This window comes from Delphinus delphis, chromosome 13 (assembly GCF_949987515.2).
Source record: "Delphinus delphis chromosome 13, mDelDel1.2, whole genome shotgun sequence".
In the NCBI taxonomy this organism is placed as follows: domain Eukaryota; kingdom Metazoa; phylum Chordata; class Mammalia; order Artiodactyla; family Delphinidae; genus Delphinus; species Delphinus delphis.
The window spans coordinates 26844482-26863422 of record NC_082695.1 but is presented as its reverse complement, the minus strand read 5'-3'; the positions used below and the strand labels follow the sequence as shown (position 1 = coordinate 26863422).

Sequence of the window (18941 nt, the reverse complement as noted above, 5' to 3'; positions counted from 1 at the left end):
GTGTTTTGCACAAGTCTGCTGCCCACTCTCCGCTGACTGCCCTGAGTTGGCCTTAGCTGCCAAACTGTCGGGAACTCTGTCGGGAACTCCCCTTCTCCTTTGAAGCAGGAAGTTTAAATTATCAGGTCAATTAGGAAAGACACAACCGAAAAATACAAGTTTCATTCACACTTCCAGGAGGCGTTTCCTGGCTGGGTGCCACCTCTATTATTTTTGGCGAGGCTGCTGAAAGCCCCACAAACCCTGAGAAGGTACAGTGTAATCTTTGATTCTGTTTCAAGGATCAAAGCAAGTGAGTTTGGCTGTAAATGCAGATAACATTTCAGAGATGGTTTCATGAAAGAAGTCGCTAGACCAGGGCAGAAAGGGAGCTGGTGTTACGTCACTTCCAGTGACCTCGGCCGCCTTGGCCCTGGCAACCTGTCCCCACCTGGAGGCCCCGGGGCACGAGGTGCTAGAGGTCTCGCACGTAGGGCAACAGCGCTCCCCCGCACCGGCGCCTCCTGTGCCGGGGCGCTGGCTGGGCAGCCGCTCAGGGTCCAGCCTTGAGGGGTGAGTTGAGCCAGCCCGCCCACGGCGAGGGAACCGGGCTCCTCAGGGGACGGTCCTCGGGGCCAGCCCCGCCCCGTCGCTCCTGGGCGCACGTACGCGCCCGGCCCCTGCTGGTCTCCAGCTACGGGTACTCTCCGGGCACTCCGTCCAGGAAACGCTGCAGCCCCTCTGTGCCAACCCTCCCAGGTGCCCTCGGCCCCCAACATCCCTCCTGACGCTCAGCACTCAGTGCAGTTGTCGCCCCGTCTGTCCCTGAGTCCCAGCTAGAGCCAGGTGGACGCCACGATCCCGCCGCACCGAGCCGTTCCTCAGCGCAGCGCGCCGCGGGCGCCTGCGCACGCGACCCCGCCCGCCCTCCGGACCCGGCCCTTCCTGCGCCTGCGCACGCGGCCCCACCTGCTCTCGTGGCACTCCGCGCGGCGCCCGGCTGAGCGCCCTCCCATCAACCCTCGCGTCCTGCTGCCCCGCTGGCAGGGCCCGGAAGCGCCTGCGCGACCGAGGCTTCACGACGCAGGGCGCAGGCGCAGCGCGGCTGGGAGGCCAGCGAGGGGCGTTCCGGGAGCCGGCGCGGGGACGTAGGGGTCGGCCGCGCGCACGCAGGGGGCGTGGCCGCACGCCAAGGCGGTGCTGGGGCTCGCGCTGCTCGCGGCTGGGGTCGCGGGCTGCGCCCGGCGGGTTAGTGTGTTGGGGTCCGCGCCCTTCCGTCCCTTCCCGACCCCGGTCCGCGCCGGCCCTGGCCTCGCCTCGCGGCGGCCGGTCTCGTCCGTTTTGTAGGTGCGCTCGGACTCGCTGTCGAGGGAACCGGACCGTCGTGGCGCCGCGTGGCCGCAGGTAGGTGGGCTTCGTGCGGCGGCGCCTGAACCGGGCGCGCGCTGTCCTGTCCCGGGGAAGGGCCGGTCCCTCGGCGCCGGGCAGGCTGGGGACCTCGCTCCCCGAATTAGTGAGAGCCAGGCGGGGCGGGGTCCCGGGCGCGCACGGCAGCGGCTGCCTCCCCTCACAGGGGGCAGGAGCGGGAGTGGTTCGTGGTCACCGATTTTTCAGCGCTCGGTGAGAAACTGGACCGGACGGCATTTACCTGCTGTCTTCGGTCTCTGCCTCCCTAGCGTGTTTTTAGTGTTAGGATGGGACGGGCTTTCGGGTGGAAGACCCCCACCTCCCGCCTCGCCACCAGCGTTGGGGGTTGGGGAGGCAGGTGCTGGGGCCCCTGGCGGCTCCGAATGCTGCAGGCCGCCCTGGGAGGTCCTGGGCGGAAAGACCAACAGGCCGTGCCCCCTGGAGGAGCTCCCGCAGATGGGGGTAGGTAAACACGTGGGAAGCCGCCCCGAAGGTGAGTGCAGACTGGCGCCCCTAGGTGGGAGCCGGTTGAGCAGTGGGGGGCGGGGTGTGTGTGTGTGTGGAGGGCTTGTTGGGGAAATCGCGCCAAGAGGGGTGAAGCAGAGAGCGCTCTGTGCAGGCCGGGAGTGGACCTCGTGTTGCAGGCAGACTGGGGAGGTGGCTACCCTCAGGCTGGACTGCGGGAGGACTCCTTGCATCCGACGGGAACTGCACCTCCTTTTTTGTTTTGCGTTTCTTTGGGCTGCTCAGGAGTGATGATGGTCACTGTTCTCCAGGCCCTTTGCAGGGACCACCTTGGGGTGGGGAGAGTAGACAGAGCAAGTGGAATTTAACTCGGGTTCGGATTCTGGGCTGTTGACAGGGAGGGGAATGCAGGGAGGATATGTTTGGGGTGGGGGTGGCTGCACTGTGAGTAGCGACATGAGTCTAGGAGACACAGGACGGGTGTGGGGGTGGGGGGAAAGCTGGAAGGCACACAGGTAGTGCTTGCCATGCTTCTGGGGCTGTGATGTAAAAAGATCTTATGACACATTCTGCACCTGACAGTACAGTGCTTGGGCGGCTGGGAGATGGTTCACAGGACTGTGAAGCGTAGCTTGTAAATGGCGTGGTGATGTGTGGTGGGGTCAGCTGCCTCTGCCACTAACTGGTTGGTGTGTGTGGCCACAGACGAGTGACTTTACTCACCACCGTGCCTCGGGGTCAGCCTCATCAGGGGTCATTGTTGGCCATGACTAGAGCCGTCAGTGAAGGTTGTTATTGTCACTCCTGAAATTCTTTGACAGCCATCCAGGCCGTCCAAGGAAGCCCAGGGGGATCTGATCTGGCCCCCTGATCTGGCCTCCTGGGATTGACATCACCGCCATCACATCTTGCCCTTGAAACATCCCAGGTGGCATGTACCTGCTTTCTGGGACCTCCCAGGCAGGCCTCTGGGCCCCCTTGCATGGAGAGCTCCTGGTGGGGGCCCAGGGTCGGCTGCCCAGTGGTGGTGGTTGGGCCTAGTTCCCACTCTTCCCACCTTGTTTTTGGACAGATTGCCTCGGATGGTGGCCTGCGTCTGACAGTCCCATCAGCTCTTCTCAGCTCTTCTGAGGCCGCAGTGGTCAGCTCCCCGCTCAGCACTTGCCTGGAGCACCCCTTCGCAACCGTCTGTCCCGTTGTGTCTGCGCGCCGCTTCTGCCCACCCTCTGGGCGCCGTCCCTCCCTCCTCTCCCTCTTCTTTCTCTAGTTGACGTGACAGCTCCCGTCTGCTCCCAGCATGCCTCGTGGCCGGCGCCAGGGCCCTCGCAATCCCATCCGGGCGGCAGCCAACTACGCCAATGCACACCCCTGGCAGGAGGACGGGGCCACTCCTGGGGTTGCGTACACCCCCCTAGTGGATCCCTGGATTGAGCGGCCCTGCTGTGGGGACCCTGTGTGTGTGCGCACGACCATGGAGCAGAAGAGGTCAGCGAGTGGTGCTGTGGGCTGTAAGCCCGCGGAGAGGGGCCCCCCGGCAATGCGCATGGGCCCGCGGCCCCTCAGGGTGGACTTCCACTGGGTGCCCGGCTCAGACCCAGGCACCTTCGATGGCTCCCCTTGGCTGCTGGACCGTTTTCTGGCCCAGCTGGGCGATTACATGTCCTTCCGCTTTGAGCACTACCGGGACAACCTCAGCCGCGTCTGCGAGATCCTCGGGCGCCTGACGGGCCGAGCCCGGGCGTGGGCAGCCCCCTACCTCGATGGGGACCTGCCCCTGCCTGACAACTATGAGCTTTTTTGCCAGGATCTTGAGGAAGTTATTCAAAACCCAAACAACTTTGCTGAGTACCACGCTGCAGGGCCCTGTTCTTTGCCTCTGGCCTCGAGCCAGCCACCAGTGGCCCCACAGCTGCCTGTAGTGAGACAGTACTTAGCTAGGTTCTCAGAGGCCTTGGCCCTCAACATGGGCACTCCCCCCAGGTCTGTCCCCGCTGCTCTGGCCACCCCCACTGTTTCTAGTTCCAATTCCACATCTAGAAATGCTCTATCTGAGCAGCTGCTAGCCATGGAGAGCAGCTCTGGGCCTGTGGAACCTTCTGCCTTGTCCAACTCTGCAGGCAGTGCTGGTCCTGGTCCCGTGGGGCCATCTTCTTCCCAGCCAGGGGAGGCGGCCCCCAAACCTGTCCTTGCAGTTGCAGAATCTGCTGAACCCCCTGCCCAGAAACCAGGTCCCACTAACCCAGGGGGTCCAGGACCCCAGAAAACAAAGGAGGAGGTTTCTGAGACAGAGGCAGGCCAGGAGGCATCCTTAGGTACCCCAGAGGGGGCAGTGGACACCCCAGCCACCCTAGGAGAGCCACCATTCTGTCCCACGCACCAACCCACAGCACTGGATTCCGAACACGGCCTGGGCAGGTATGGCAGTGCCCCCTTGTCATGAAGTGGTCTGCGTGACCAGGGAACCCCACGGCCCCACTGTCAGGACAGTGGGGTATTGCCAGCTAACTCTAGATGGGGTGCACCAGGTAGTGCCCTGTCCACTTGCCCCATTGCTGGGCAGGAGATGGACTTGTTTGGCGTCTGCCATGTCTGAGCACAAACAGCTCCCCTTAAACTCCCACCCCAGGGCACAGCAGGACAGTGGCCTCTGCCCTGTGCCCCTCATTCTCCAACTCAGTGGCCCAGAGGCTGCCTCCCACTGGGCTCTTGGCTGCATCCCAACACCTTGTTGGGAAGCGCCTTCTCACTTGGCCTGTTCCCGCTAGTTGGAAAGAATTGCGTAGACCAGTCCCCATCAAGTTTGTACAGTCCTTGTAACTAGTCCCCCCCAAACCCACCCCCTTCAGTGCTGGCTGGGACTGGACTGGGTCCGCTGTGCCAGCCCTTTTGGATCTAACTCCTGTGGTGTCTGCTTTGACTCCTGCCCCAGTCTCTGCTCCCTGTGTCCCCTATCCTCTGGACTAGAAGTTAAGGAAGGGTGCATGGAGAAAGCAGCTGCTTTCATTATTCAGTATAAGTGGGAGGGTGTCTTGGCAGAGAAGGGTGCTTCCCTATGTACGGGCTTACCAGCAGCCCTGGCCCACTGGGACAGCTTTAATGCAGGAGGGTGGAGTGGGGGCCTCCTTGCCAGTCTCAGCTCCCTTTCAGGCATTTGCCTGCAGTGTTAGCATCTAGTCTTGTTTTGGCCCACGCTGCCCTCCCCTCTGCTCTTCAGCATCCTGCCTCCACGCCCACTCGTGCACTTCGCTGCTTCAGCACTCAACGCCCAGCGCTGTAATGACTTGTGCCTCTGGATGGACTGTGAGTCCCTAGGGCAGGGCTCCATCAGTCAACCTCGTGTCCCTGCTACACAGTCGGTGCTATTAAACATGGGTTGGATCCATGGCTGAGTGAGTCCTTGTCCATCTGGGAGCAGAGTCTGGGCCCAGCCGTGAGCACCCGGTCAGCGTTGCAGGTGTGGTTCATGGCAGGGACTTGGATCCTTGCAGGGTCTGGCTGAATGGGTGGGAGTGGGAGGCTTGGTGGGAGGGGTGTGGCCTTGAGAACTATCTTCCAGGCCAGCGGTGAAGTGAGCAGGCAGCAGGCCAGGGCTGTGAGTCCCTAGGGCCGAGGGTGGAGTGAAGGAGTACCTGCTCTGCACAGGGAGGGTTTTCTAGTAACAGAGCTGACTGGGAGGCTTCTCCAGCCCAGGTCAGCACAGGACAGGCACAGTGCATCTGCTCCGAGGGACAGATAGGCAAACATTTCAGGCCCCTGTGGGTCCTGTAATTGGGAAAACAAAACACTTTCCTGGAGAATAGGAAAGAAAAAGAAGTGGAAATATAACTGCAATCAGAAAGTCATTTTAGGAAGGAAAGTAATAAGCAAATGGTAAATTTTAAGTAAAATAGACATTGTTGGGATTACTTCATTAGTAATTTGCTTGAAAATGTTCTGGGTTCAGGTGGTTTTATTTCTGAGTTATTTTACGGCACAGACACCTCATAAGTAAAACAGCTGCGAGTCTTAGAAGTAGGTGGGAAGCTGATGTAGCCCCAAAGTGAAACAAGCAAGTTGATAAGAAATCAGTGTGCACCCTTGGTTCTGATCCAGTGGAGGAATTTGGATGTTCCAGCCCAGCCTGGTCACACTGCTGCCCCCATGCTATTGCTCAGGCCCGGGCCCTCCTCCTGCAGGCTGTCCTGGTCAGCTGTGGCCTGGCCCACGTATGGGTCTGATGTCGTTGGCAACATTGGGGCCCCAGAGCTGCCCTCTGGGGCGGGTGGCCCAGTCAGCAGCCTTCTGCACAGGCTGCCTCTCCCGTCTCCACTTAGTGGACCTGGAGTGAGTTCCCTCAGCCCAAGATTTCCATCTTCCGTTTTGACCCCCGGTCTCACTGGGGGCCTTTTCCCCCTCGGGCCCCAGACGGCTCCTGCAGGCTCAGGTTATGGTCCAGCATACCTCTCATGAGGGTCATCTGCAACGGCAGGCCCGGGGGCTTTGGGGAGAGACTGGACAGATGACCTGCGGAAAATGGGTTCTGTTGGTGTGCCCTGGCCATGAAGAAAAGGACGGGAGGGCAGGCCTCAGTTGTGAGGGCAAGGTCACCCATTCCTGGGGTCGGGAGAGGGTGGGAGGGCGCTGGCCTTCCAGACTGGCAGCGCCTATCGTTCCGCAAAGTGACTGCCCCATATTTAGCTGGCACTGTGCCCTGCCTTTGGGCAGATGTGATGACCCAGCTGCTCTCCTCTGGGGGGAGAAGGAACACAGAGGGCCAGGAGAGGGGGCTCTGCTGTGCGTGGCAGGAGAAGGGCCCTTGGGTCATGGCCACTCCCGGCTCTGCACACGTAGGCAGCCCACCCGGAGGAGGGTGCTCTGGGCCTGGCAGGGTTGCTGGATGTGCTCAGGGTGGGCTGTGCTGGGGCGTGCATTCCAGACCATTGTGTCTGTCCCTCGCTTCCCTTGGAAATACCCGGAGGTCTCATTTTCTAAAGCTGGGACACGATGGGCACTGTGGGAGGGTTTGTAAAGCGCCCGTGTCCAAGAAAACTTCTAACACCGGAAGTGTTGAGAATGAGGTACTGTGAGATACAGAACATTTTTTAAAGCTGCAGGAACGAAAGGACGTGGAAATTGGTATGGAAGGATGAGCAGAGAACTTGTAAATAAAGCCGAATAAATACAGGGGTTTAGTTCACGCTGGCAGGGCTGTTTCCAATTAATGGGGGTAAAGTGGATCATTCAGTGAGAGGACTTGGAGCAGCTGGTCAGTTGTCTGGAAAACAGTGAAACTCACTATGTGCCAGCCGTGCTTCAGGTGGATTAAAGATTTAACGGTAAAAAGTCACAAAAGCACCATGGGGAGGTACGGGCAGATTTTCTGCTGTGATTCCAGACATTCTAGGTGCCGTGAACCGCAGGAGGCCTCTGGGCGCGCTGAACCCTGGCCCGCGTGCAGGTGGCGGCTGCTCGCTCCATGGTCTCGGCTGAACCATGAGCCATTGGAATCACCCGTCCTCAAGGCGGCGGGGTAGGGCTGAGTGAGTGCCCAGTGGGGGTCACCGCCTTGTTAACAGCCTGGAGGTCCGGCAGCGAGGAGTGCGGTCACCAGGCTGCTGGCGCTGTGTAGGTCAGGGCGGGCCGACTGTGCTGCAGGAACAGAACCTCCACATCGTGGCCACCCCATCCATTGTGGTCCCTCGGGTCGTGCCGACAGGGCTCTACTGGCTACGTTTCGCCATGACTGCAGAGACTGGGGAAGGACCGCTGTGAACCACTAGTGGTGCGCATCACTCCCCTCCGTTCACCTGGCCTGAGGGAGCTGCTGAGCCCTCCCGCGAAGTGGGTGGGGCCCTCAGCACCGAGCCACAGGACACAGCCGTTCAGCCGTGACGGGGGGCCACATGGGCCGTGGGGAGAGATGCCCATGCGCACCTGCTCAGGCTGCGTGGCCTAAGCGACAGGAGGTGCTTCCTCCCGGTCCTGGAGCCTGGGCATCCGAGATCCAGGTGTTGGCAGGGTTGGCTGCTCCCGAGACCCCTCACCTCGCTGTGTGTCCCCCAACGGTCTCCCTCAGTGTGTCTGTGTCCTCGCCCCCTTATGAGGACACCGGTCCTATTGGATCAGGGCCCACCATATGACCGCATTGAAGCTTAATCCCCTCTTTGAAGCCTCTGGACACAACCACGTCTGAGGTGCTAGGAGTGGAGCTTCAACATGGGAACTTGGGGGAGACAGCTGGGCCATCAGAACGCCCGACATGGGTTTGTTTGTTTCCCATCTTTGCAGTCTTGGGCAGTGCTGTCGTGAGCATCCTTCTGACGTCGCCCCTGTGTGCAGAGCTGCTCCAGCCTCGAGCAGGATGTGCCCAGTTCTGTATCTGGGACCCCTACAGAGGGTGCGAAGATGTTACTCTATATTCCCAAGTTTAAACATTCTTCCTTTCACGTGACTCTGGAATCTCCTGGCTTGCAGGGCGCCCTTGACAGCCCATTCCTTCTCCCCGGGTGCCCTGTCTCCCTGTTGGCGGGGCCGTAAGAAGGTGAAGAGGGATGTCCCTGGCTGCTTTCCACCTGTGTGTCTGAGCAGTGCCGGCCTGGGCCAGCGGTCGGGAGTGAGCCCGCGCCCTTACACCTGCCTGTGCAGGTGGCAGAAGTGCAGCCACGGTGCAGGGACACCTGCTGGCCGCTGGGAGTGCCACATCGGCCCCCGAGAGGCCTCAAGTGATAGCGACCTTCACCACCACCATGCTTAGGGGCCCCTCTCCAAGTGGGACTGGGTTCACGGGAACTTCCTGGGCACCAGCCCGTGGGCATCAGCCCCATCCCAGGCCCTGGGGAGGGCCATCTGGGCACTGATGTCAGCCCTGGGGAACTGGCCCCTGTGGACCATCCCTCCTGGCGGTAGTGGGCCCCAGAGGCCGGTGCTGGTGCCTGGGAACGGTCCCACTTCCTGTAAAACATGGAGCTTTTCTGTGCATTCACCGGGAACAACCAGGGTGGCAGCCCATTGCTAGCCAGTCCCACCCTGGCCCCTAAGTGCCAGGCAGGCCGGCTGAGAACACCCAAGTGGCCTTCCTTCCTGCCATCTCCAGCTCCTGGACCAGTGGCTCCTCACCCTGGCATTTCCTCCTGGCCCGGCAATGATGGCCTGTCCCCCCATCCCAAGGAGTCCAATTGGTGCCTCCAAGCCCTCAGCTGTAGGAAGCCCTTCATACTTTTTGTTGGTCAGGCCGCAGAGGTGCTTAGGGGAGAACGGGCTGTGCTCACCTCTGCCCAGGCACCCATCATATCACGTGGACCTTGACCCCAGCGGAGGAGCCTGGTCCTCCGTGGCCATCTTCCCCAAACACGGGGCAAGTTGGAAAGGACACTCACAGCCCCCAAGGGGCTTCACACGAATTGCTGGCAGCTGCCCAAGGGCCCAGGATGCTGCCCCAGGGATGTGAGGCCAGCGCTGCTGCTGCCTGAGCAGTGGATCCTGCCAGAGGGAGCAGCGTCCCTCCCAGGCTTTGCAGGAGCAGGTGACTTGCTTCTCTTGGATTGAACAAGAGGCTCAGGGCCAGGCCGGGTGGGTGGCTGTCCTCCCTGGGCCTCAGGAGCACAGCACTCAGCTCCACTTCCGAAACTCATGTCCACAGCCATCCCCGAGTTTGCTTGTGGACCCTCTGGCTCACAGGGAGGTGCCCTGCGCACGGGGGGCGGGGTGGGTAGGCTGTAGTCGGGACTCGGGGGGCTCCTGCTGGCTGGGCTCAGGAGTCTTCCCCGTGCACGTGCAGAACAGCCAGCACGGGCCTGCCAGCCTCAGGCCGTGCGGAACCGGGCGCAACTGAGGCCACCACCTGGGCTTCTGGGCGACGCTGTGCCAGAGGCGGGCAGGCCCAGGGAAGGGCTATGAGGGTGTTCCTAGTCTCCCCCCACCCCCCCACACACGGACACGTCAGGCCCCGGGAGGCAGGCATGGCTGGGTTGGGGGAAGGTAGTGTAGGGATGGTGCCCAGTTCCCGCCTCCCCAATGGGCTCTGAGGCCCGCTAAGCACGGGGCTGCTTGTGGCACCGTCCTCCTCCCCACCCCCTCCCCGGGCCAGGGAGCTGCCTCCCCGGAACCCCTCTCCAGGATCCGCATCTTTGAAGCCATGGATACTGACAGAGGATTCAGTGAATCCAAGGTCGCCAGCCGGGCGTTGACAGATGCCCGGCCACGATACTATTTCTGATTTAATAACCGAATGGGAGGCTGGCCCTTGGTAATAATTAGGGCTAATTACTGAGGAGGTGTTGACAGAAAGGCTGAGAGGAAACAAACTACCTTTATCCCGGGGCTTAGAGTCAGATTACACTGTGCTATCTGCCTCTCAGAAAGGAGACGCTTCAATCACTCACCAGAGGCTTCAAAGGGGAAGGGGCCCTGGCCGTGCACGGGCTCAGGAGGGCTATGAAGCATGCCTTTGACTCCGAATGGCCACGCAGAGCCCACTCCAGAGATGGTTTCTTTGTGAAGTTTGAGTTCCCTGGGCAAACCTGCCGCTGCACCCGGGCCTGGGCGGGGCTCTGCAGGCACGGGCGGGAGGCGGGGCCAGGGCTGGTGCTGAGGCCAGGTCCTCCCTGGGCTGGGCCCACGCGTGGCAGTCCGCAGGAAGGCAGGGCGGCTGGTGCGTTTTCCTTGGCCCAGGGAGCGAGCTGCAGGGAACAGGGTAGGGCTGTCACCCAGCAGGCTGTCCCCTGTCTCACCTGGACCCCTGAACCGCAGCTTCTCCACAGCATTGTGGGCCAGTCTGGCCTCCTTGGAGGGGGCTGTGTCCTCGGCCTTACTATTGGGGGACCACTCCTGGGGGCCTGAGTGTCACTCACTGGGCTGCCCTCACCCAGTGAGCCAGCACCGTGGACCGGATGCTGACCCACAGGGACCTCGGTGACAGGCTAACTACCTAGAGCGTTGTCCTGTGTCGTGGGCTTGTTGCTCACGCGCTGTGTGCCGACTCCCCTGGACCTCCCTGCGTTTCAGAGATGGGGGAGGGGTGGTGGTCAGACCTCCATGTTCTGTGAAGCAGGAGGCTTCCCAGTGATCTGGCCTGGACCGCCCTGGGGCCGCCACATCTGTAACGTGACTTCCAGGGGCCAGTTCTGGGATTTGGGCCTTGCTGTGGTCTGAGCTGATCAGGAAGGTGGAGGGCGACGGGGCCTACTCAGGATGGCCTGTCCAGGTGTGGCCTGGGAGGTGCAGAGGGGCTGGGTCTCAGTTCCTCCTGGCCTGGAGAACTGGCCAGCTCAGAGTTTTCCTGCTAGAATGGCCGTGCCGCATGAGAGAGAGGGGACTGCTGGGTCAGCATCTCCCTTCCCTGGTGCTACTCTGCTTTGGGAGTAACAATGAGCATGAAGATGATAAAAGTTACCAGTAAATTGCTTAGCTGAGTACTGACTACCTTGTGTTGGGGGCACTATTGATGGATTTAAGTCTATTTATATTAGGGCAAAAATAGGATGGGAAATCACTTTAAATAGGAGAAGCACTTAAAAATTGTCATTAAATCTGTTTAAAGTCACCTTAACTGGAATGAGAAATTGGATCTAAAGCCAGAAAAATCTAGACAGGAAACTGGGTTTTCATAATACCTTAGTGGTAAATCAAATACCATTAACTGTAGGTCAAGAAAAAATAGCCCCCAAATATTGTTCAATATATGTTATTTGAAAAATAGCCTCCTCGAAAATGGCCAGGAGGGCGGCGGCCCAGTGGTTGCCCCATGCCTGGAAGGTGCTGGTGCCCTCCCCTTGCGACTGTTGTGCGTGGGGACGGCACGGTCGTCCCGTGATGAACAGCCTTGAGCACTGTGATCCACCCAAGTCTGGAGCTTATTCCGATTTCCTTAGTTTTCCTCTTGTGTCCTTTTCCAGGACCTCAGCTAGGACTATGTGACACTTGGTCACATCCCCTTGGGCCCCTGTGGGCTGTGATGCCTGAGACAGTTTCGAGGCGAGTACCCTCCGCTATGATTTGCCGTTTGTGTTTCTCGAGATCAGCCTGGGGTCTGGGTTTCTAGGAGCAAGACCTCCAAGATAAAGGGCCATTGCACCGTGTCAGACCCAGGGGACGTGCTGTCAGCATGACCTTGATCGCCTGGACGGTGGCGGTTGTCGGGTCTCCCCTGTGAGGAGGGCTACCTCCACGCACACCCTCGCAGGCAGGGGTCCAGCTCCGCCGCCTTGCAGGTCACTTGGAATTCTGCTCAGATTTGTCTGCTCTCCCTGTTGATCTATTTCTTCAGTCGTTTCCTTCATCACTGTGGACTCACGGTATCAATCAGGACTGATTGTTAAGACACGAACTTACAGGGAGTCCCAACACATGTACAGAAACCTTTCCATGGTCAGAGCCCTCCTCTCGCTGCCCCTTGGTCATGAGCCCACCCCTGATCCCTGACTCTGGCCCCTGGCACCTCCAGTCACGCTGTCTACCTGGCCCTGCCGTTTCCAGAATGCCGTGTGAATAGGGCCAAGCAGTATGTAGCCTGTTACTCGCTCTGATTTTCTGGGGAGGCGTCCATGGTGTTGCGTTCATCAATACTTTCTTCCTATTTTATTGCTCAAGGGTGTCTTGTCATTTCGCATTCGGGCGATATTCTGAACAGAACAGACCAGTCAGGTACAGGTGTTTGTGTGCACGTATGTTTTCATTTCTCTAGATTAAATATCCAGCGGCGGAGTGCTGGCAACTTGACGATCGGCTGTTTTGTGCTCCAGGGACCTGCTGGGCTGTCATCCAGGGCGTGTGTGCAGTTTGTATCCTCACCTGTGGCTCAGCAGCCGTTGGCTTCCTCGGGGGGTTGTCTTCTTCATTTGAACTGTGTTGTTTTCATTTGCATTTCCCTAGAGGCTAAGGATGCTGAGCGTCTTCTTGTGCTTATTTGCCATCTGTACACCTTATAGGTGAAGTGTCGTCTGTTCAGATCTTTTGTTTAGTTGCTGTTGAGTTTTTTTAAATATTACTGATATACTAAAACGTGCACATATTTAAAGTGGATAATTTGATAAGTTCCAACACCTGTGTAAGCATCACCATACCCAAGACATGAATGTGCCTGCTGTCCTTAGGGAATCCCTAGGGTTTCCTCCCAACCTTCGACCTTTGTAAGGCCTCTCCCCACTCCCTGCAGCGCCCCTCCCCAGGAGCCACTCATCTGTTTCCTGTCGCTACTGGGTAGTTAGCACTTTTTAGAAGTTTATGTAAATAGAATAGAATATTTACTCTTTTTTTCTGGCTGCTTTTAGTAGATATATGATTTTTAGGTTGATTCGTGGGGAGGCGTGATCAGTGCCCCTTTGTTGTTGAGTATGGGTATACCACCGTTTGTTCAGCCTTGATGGATGTTTGGATTGTTTCCAGTTTGGGACTTCTTTTGGAGAAACAGCCACGCTTTATTCCAAAGCCATTGTACCAGTATGTTCATAGGAGAGTTCTTCTGCTTCACGTGCTTCCCAGCGGCCAGGGGTGTGGTCAGTCTTTAATGTGGGCCGCTCCCATAAGCGTGTAGTACAGGTGACTGTGGCTTTCGTTTGTGTTTCCCTGATGACCAAAGCTGGTGAGTATGTTTTCAGGTCCTAATTTGGCATTTGCATATCTTCTTGGCTATAGTGTTTATTCACATCTTTTGCCCTTTCTTTTAAAATTTACTTTCTGTTTTTTATTTACTTTTTCTTTGCTTTCCTCATGAATTTTGAGGATTCTTTATATATTGTGGATGCATGATTTACAAATATTTTCTCCCAGTCTGTAGTTTGTCTTTTCATTTTCTTAACACCATCTTTCAAAGAGCAGAAGTTTCTAATTTTCTTGAAATGAAATTTATCCGTTTTTCTATTGTGGATCATGCTTACTGATAGTTTTTAAAAATCATGAATGGATGTTGAACTTTGCTGGATGCCTTTTCTGTATCAGTGTAGCTGATATGGTCTTGTGTTTTTTCTTCTTTAGTGTGTTAATGTGATGGAGTTATCTCTATTGATTTTGGAATATTGAATCTGCTTTGTGTTCCTGAAGTAAACTCTAGTTGGTCATAGTGTATTCTTTTTTTTTTTTTTAACTTATTTATTTTATTTTTATTTTTGGCTGCATTAGGTCTTCGTTGCTGCGCGCGGACTTTCTCTGGTTGTGGCAAGTGGGGGCTACTTTTCATTGTGCACGTCGTACTGGCTTCTCGTGTTGAGGAGCACCAGGCTCTAGGCATACAGGCTTCAGTAGCTGTTGCACATAGGCTCAGTAGTTGTGGCTCGCAGGCTCTAGAGCACAGGCTCAGTAGTTGTGGCACACGGGCTTAGTTGCTCCGCAGCATGTGGGATCTTCCCGGACCAGGGATCGCCACCATGTCCCCTGCATTGGCAGGCAGATTCTTAACCACTGGGCCCCCAGGGAAACCCCCGTAGTGTATTCTTTTTATATACTGCTGGATTTGATTTACTTTTTTTTGAGGATTTTTACATCTGTATTCATGAGGAATATTGGCTTGTGGTTTTCTTTTCTTGTACTGTCTTTATCTGCTTTTGGTATGAGGATCATGCTGGCCTCAAAATGAATTGGGAAATGTTCCCTTTTTTTCTGTTTTCTGGAAGAAATTATATAGAATTGGGGCTATTTTCTCTTTAAATGTTTGGTAGAATATGCCAGTCAAGTCATGTGGGCTGGAGTTTTCTTTTCTTTGCAAAGATTTTAACTAAAAATGCAATCCCTTTAGTCACTATAGGGCTATTCAGGTCATTTCTTCTAGGTGACCTAGAAACCCCCTAGTCTGTGGTTTTCAATTTCTATTTCATCTAAGTTGTTGTATTTATGTGCACTGAGTTATTTATGGTATTTCCTTATCCTCCTTTTAAGGTTAGTGGTGTCTGTAGTGATAACCCTTCTTCCATTATTATAATTGGTTTCTTCTCTTTTTTCAGTTGTCAGGCTAGCTACCGATTTATCTATTTTATTGATCTTTTTAAAGATCCAATCTGTGGTTTTGCTGATTTTTCTCTGTAGTTTTACAATTCTCTTGTTTTATTTATTTCTTTTCTGACCTTATTATTTCCTTCCTTTTCCTGGCTTTGGGCTTATTTTTCTTCTTTTTCTAGTTTCTTGAGGTAGAAGCTAGGTCATTGATTTGAGACTTTTCTTCTTTTCTTTCTTTCTTTCTTTCTTTTTTTTAAAGAAAACCTTTATTTTAATTTTTTTTTTTTTTTTTTTTTTTTTTTGCCACACTATGAGGCTTGCAGTACCTTAGTTCCCCAACCAGGGATTGAACCCAGGCCCACTGCAGTGAAGGCACGGAGTCTTAACCAGTGGACCACCAGGGAATTCCCCCTTTCTTCTTTTCTAATTTGGCATTTGATGCTATAAATTTCCTCGAAGTCCTGCTTTAGCTGCTTCTGACAAGTTTTGCTATTTTATATTTTCATTTTTATTCAGTTCAAAATATTTTCCAATTTCTGTTGGGACTTCTTCTTTGCCCCATTGATTATTTAAAAGCTGTTGTTTGTTTCCCAAATATTTGGAGATTTTTCCAGTTGTCTTTCTGTTATTGATTCCAGGTTAAATCCATAAGATCAGAGAACATTGTGCGCTTTTGGTTCTTCTACATTTTTTTGAGATATAATTGACATATAACATTGTATTAGTTTCAGGTATACAACATAATGATTTGATAGTTGTATATATTGCAAGATGATTGCCATGATCAGTCCAGTTAACATCTGTCACCTCACATAGTAACAAAGGTTCCTCTACATTTTTTAAAATTTTGTTTTATTTTTTTTTTTGTCTGCATTGGGTCTTCATTGCTGCGCACAGCCTTTCTCTAGTTGTGGAGAGTGGGGGCTACTCCTCGTTGCAGTGCACGGGCTTCCTATTGTGGTGGCCTCTCTTGTTGTGGAGCATGGGCTCTAGGTGCGTGGGCTTCAGTAGTTGTGGCACATGGGCTTCAGTAGTTGTGGCTCACAGGCCCTAGAGTGCAGGCTCAGTAGTTGTGGCGCTCAGGCCTAGTTGCTCTGTGGCATGTGGGATCTTCCCAGACCAGAGCTCGAATCCGTGTCCCCTGCATTGACAGGCAGATTGCCAACCACTGCACAGCCAGGGAAGCCCTTAAGGTTTGTTTTAAAACACAGGATATGGTCTATCTTGATGAACGCTCCATGTATATTTGAGACGTATGAGTTGTTCTGTTGGTGGAATGTTCACTTCATGTCAGCTCAGTCCAGTAGATAGATAGTATTAGGTCTCCTGTACTATTTTCTGGCCATTTGTTGAGTTGATTGCTGAGGAGTTTGAGTCTCTAGCTGTAATTATGTATCTGTCTACTTCTGCTTTCATTTCCATCAGTTTTTCCTTCATGTGTTGTGAAGTTCTGCTGTTAGCGGAGTACATGTTTAGGACTTTCATGTCTTCTTGATGAATTGATGGCTTGTGTCATTGTGTGTTTTCTTCTCCCTGTTAATAGTCCTTGTTTTGAGGTCTGCTTTCTCTGATAATAATGTATCCATTACACCTTTTTTTTTGTTATTTGTATAGTATATCTTTTATATTTTTACTTTCAATTTATCTATGTTTTTATTTTTTTATTTTATTTACTTATTTATTTTTTGGCCACTCTGTGTGGCACACGGGATCTTACTTCCCTGACCAGGGATCGAACCCATGCCCCCTGCATTGGGAGCACAGAGTCTTAACCACTGGACCACCAGGGAGGTCCTCTATGTTTTTATATTTAAAGTAGGTTTCTTCTAGATAATTTACAGTCGGGCTTTTTAAAAATTAGCTTATAGTTGTTGGGTCTTATAATAGCATGTTGAGAGCATTTATGTTTATTGTAGTCGTTTTTATGGTTCTATTTAGGTCTTGCATTTTGTTTTCTCATTTTCCTGATGCTCTGGCCCTCTATCCCTTCTTTCCATCCTTCTTTTGGATTATTTGGATATTTTCAAATACTCTGTTTAAATTTTCTGTTAGCTTTTTGTCTGTATCTCTTATATATTATGTTTTTAATAGTTAGTAGAAGCCTTACATCCATATGGGTCCCCTTACCCTCCCCCCTTCATGTTATAGCTGTCAGATTGCAAACCCCAACAATATACATGTTCACTTAAGAGGTGGAAATTTGTCTTTTATGTTTACCATTTCTCTTCCTCTATCTTCTTGGAGTTCCACATTTCTTTCTGATATTTCTTTTGAGCTGTAGAACCTTCTTTAATATTTCTTTTAGGGAATATCTTCCCGCAAGAAATTCTCTTGGTTTTCCTTCACCTGAAAATACCTTTATTTTGCCTTCATTCCCAAAAGATAATTTGATGGATATAGAGTTCTTTTGTTTACTCTAAAGATGTTCCACTGTCTTCTGACTTCCTGGTTTCTGATATGAAATTCACGTTCACACAGATGATTATTTCCCTATGTGTAATGTGCCGTTACTGTCAGGATTTTACTGCTGTTATTTTTCAGCAGTTTAATTATGACATGAGTATGGTTTTCTTTGAGTTTATCCTGCTTATGATTCATTGAGTTCTTGAATTTATACATTTTTGTCTTTTCCCAAATTTGTGACATTTCGGGCATTATTTATTCAGGTAATTTTCCTACCCCATCTCCTTCTCTTGTCCTCAGACTCCCATGCATGAATGTTAGACCTTTTTCTATTATTCTGCAGTCCCTGATGCTCTAATCATTTATTCCAGTCTTTTTTCTTTCTGATCTTATATTGGATAATTTCTTTTGACCAGTCTTCATGTCACTGACTCTCTCCTTTGTCATCTCTGATTCCATTATTGAATGTCTTTGTTTCAGATATTGTATTATTTAGTTCTGGAACTTCCTTTTTTAAAAAAAATTTTTCTCTCCGCTGGGAACTTTCTTTCATTCATTTCAAGTGTGGTTACCTTTGCCTCATGGAGTATAATCATAAAAGCTGCTTTAAAACCCTTATCTGATATTCCCAACATCTGAACTGTCTTGAGGTTGGCATCTGTAAATTGTCGTTTCCTTTGAGAATTGACCTCATTTCGTGGTTCTGTGTGTTGAATAATTTTGTGTTGTATCCTAGACATACCCTGGACCGGGTATTACATTGGGTCCTCTGGAGAATGTTGAGTTTCGTGTTAACAGGCATTCAACCCAGTTAGATTGTCTCACCCTCTGTGGGCTACAGTTTTACTTTCATTTCCATTTTCAAGGCTCTTGATACACTGCTTTGGGTCTGTCCCACTCACCAGCCACTCTGGGTTCAGCCTGAGACTTGGGCAGTGGTTTAGGTCCTAGTTCAGGTCTTAAAGCTGGTGCTGCTTTGGGTCTATCCCACATGTATGCAGCTCAGAGAAGAGCCTGGGGCTTTTGTGGGTTCATTCACAGAATTAAGGGATCTTTTTCTTTAGCTCTCTCCTCTCTGCCATTCTTATACCCACATAGGATCTGGCAGGGTTCTTTCTCCATGGTTCCTCTGACCAGAACGACAGGGGTCTCTCAGAGTCACTTCTTCCACATAGCTCCGTGTCCAGGGCCCATCCTCGGGGCAGGGCCAAGAGAGAAGAGAAACACAGGCCATCAGGGAGTCAAACCCTAACTTTTTAGAATCTAGGATTCTATTGGCTTTTTGACTATATTTCTTGTATTATATATTATGTTTTTAACTCAATCTAGGACTTAAACTAATCTCAGTGCAGAGAAAAAGTGTCTCTCCAAATTTTAGCTACCACTGCCTTGCAGCAGTGCAACTTAGACCCACCCTCAAGGCAGTGCCCCAAGACATAAAAATAAAAGCAGGAAGCTTGTGCCCATTCAGATCAATTCTCCAAGTTTTTGCTTGCCTCCAAAGTCTGTCTGCTATTGTTCACTTTTCAGAGTTTTCAAGTAATTGCTGTTTATATTTTGTCTAGAGTTTTTAGTTGCAATCTGGCAGATAGAGAGGAGAGAGGCTGTAGTGAGCCTACTTCATCCTGGCCAGAACCAGAAGCCTCTTTAGGTGGTATTAATTTACATTTCTCCATGAGTGAGGTTAAGCATCTTTTCTTATGTTTAAGGGCCATTTTCATATCTTTATTTGTGAATTGTCTATTCATGTCTTTTGCCCAATTTTCTATTTGGTATTTAGTCCT

General features: G+C 53.0%; 2 protein-coding genes across 3 annotated transcripts in view; both read left to right on the top strand.

The window, feature by feature from the left end:
• The first annotated feature begins 1114 nt into the window (after nucleotides 1–1114).
• GNB1L (G protein subunit beta 1 like) overlaps nucleotides 1115–18941 on the top strand; it is a 44568-nt gene continuing 26741 nt past the window's right edge. For both annotated transcript variants that reach the window (XM_060028564.2, XM_060028563.2), the window contains exon 1: nucleotides 1115–1383. The gene's annotated coding sequence lies outside the window, so the exon portion shown is untranslated. The remainder of the gene's footprint in view (nucleotides 1384–18941) is intronic.
• Nucleotides 1394–5234, top strand: RTL10 (retrotransposon Gag like 10). The gene is made up of 2 exons (XM_060028562.1): nucleotides 1394–1879; nucleotides 2924–5234. Exon 2 carries the CDS (start codon nucleotides 3149–3151, stop codon nucleotides 4289–4291), a length of 1143 nt encoding a protein of 380 aa, XP_059884545.1. The 5' UTR covers nucleotides 1394–1879; nucleotides 2924–3148; the 3' UTR covers nucleotides 4292–5234.

What these genes read in the sequence shown, in the direction of transcription:
- RTL10 (XM_060028562.1), top strand. Translation starts at nt 3,149, where the DNA reads ATGCCTCGTGGCCGGCGCCAGGGCCCTCGCAATCCCATCCGGGCGGCA.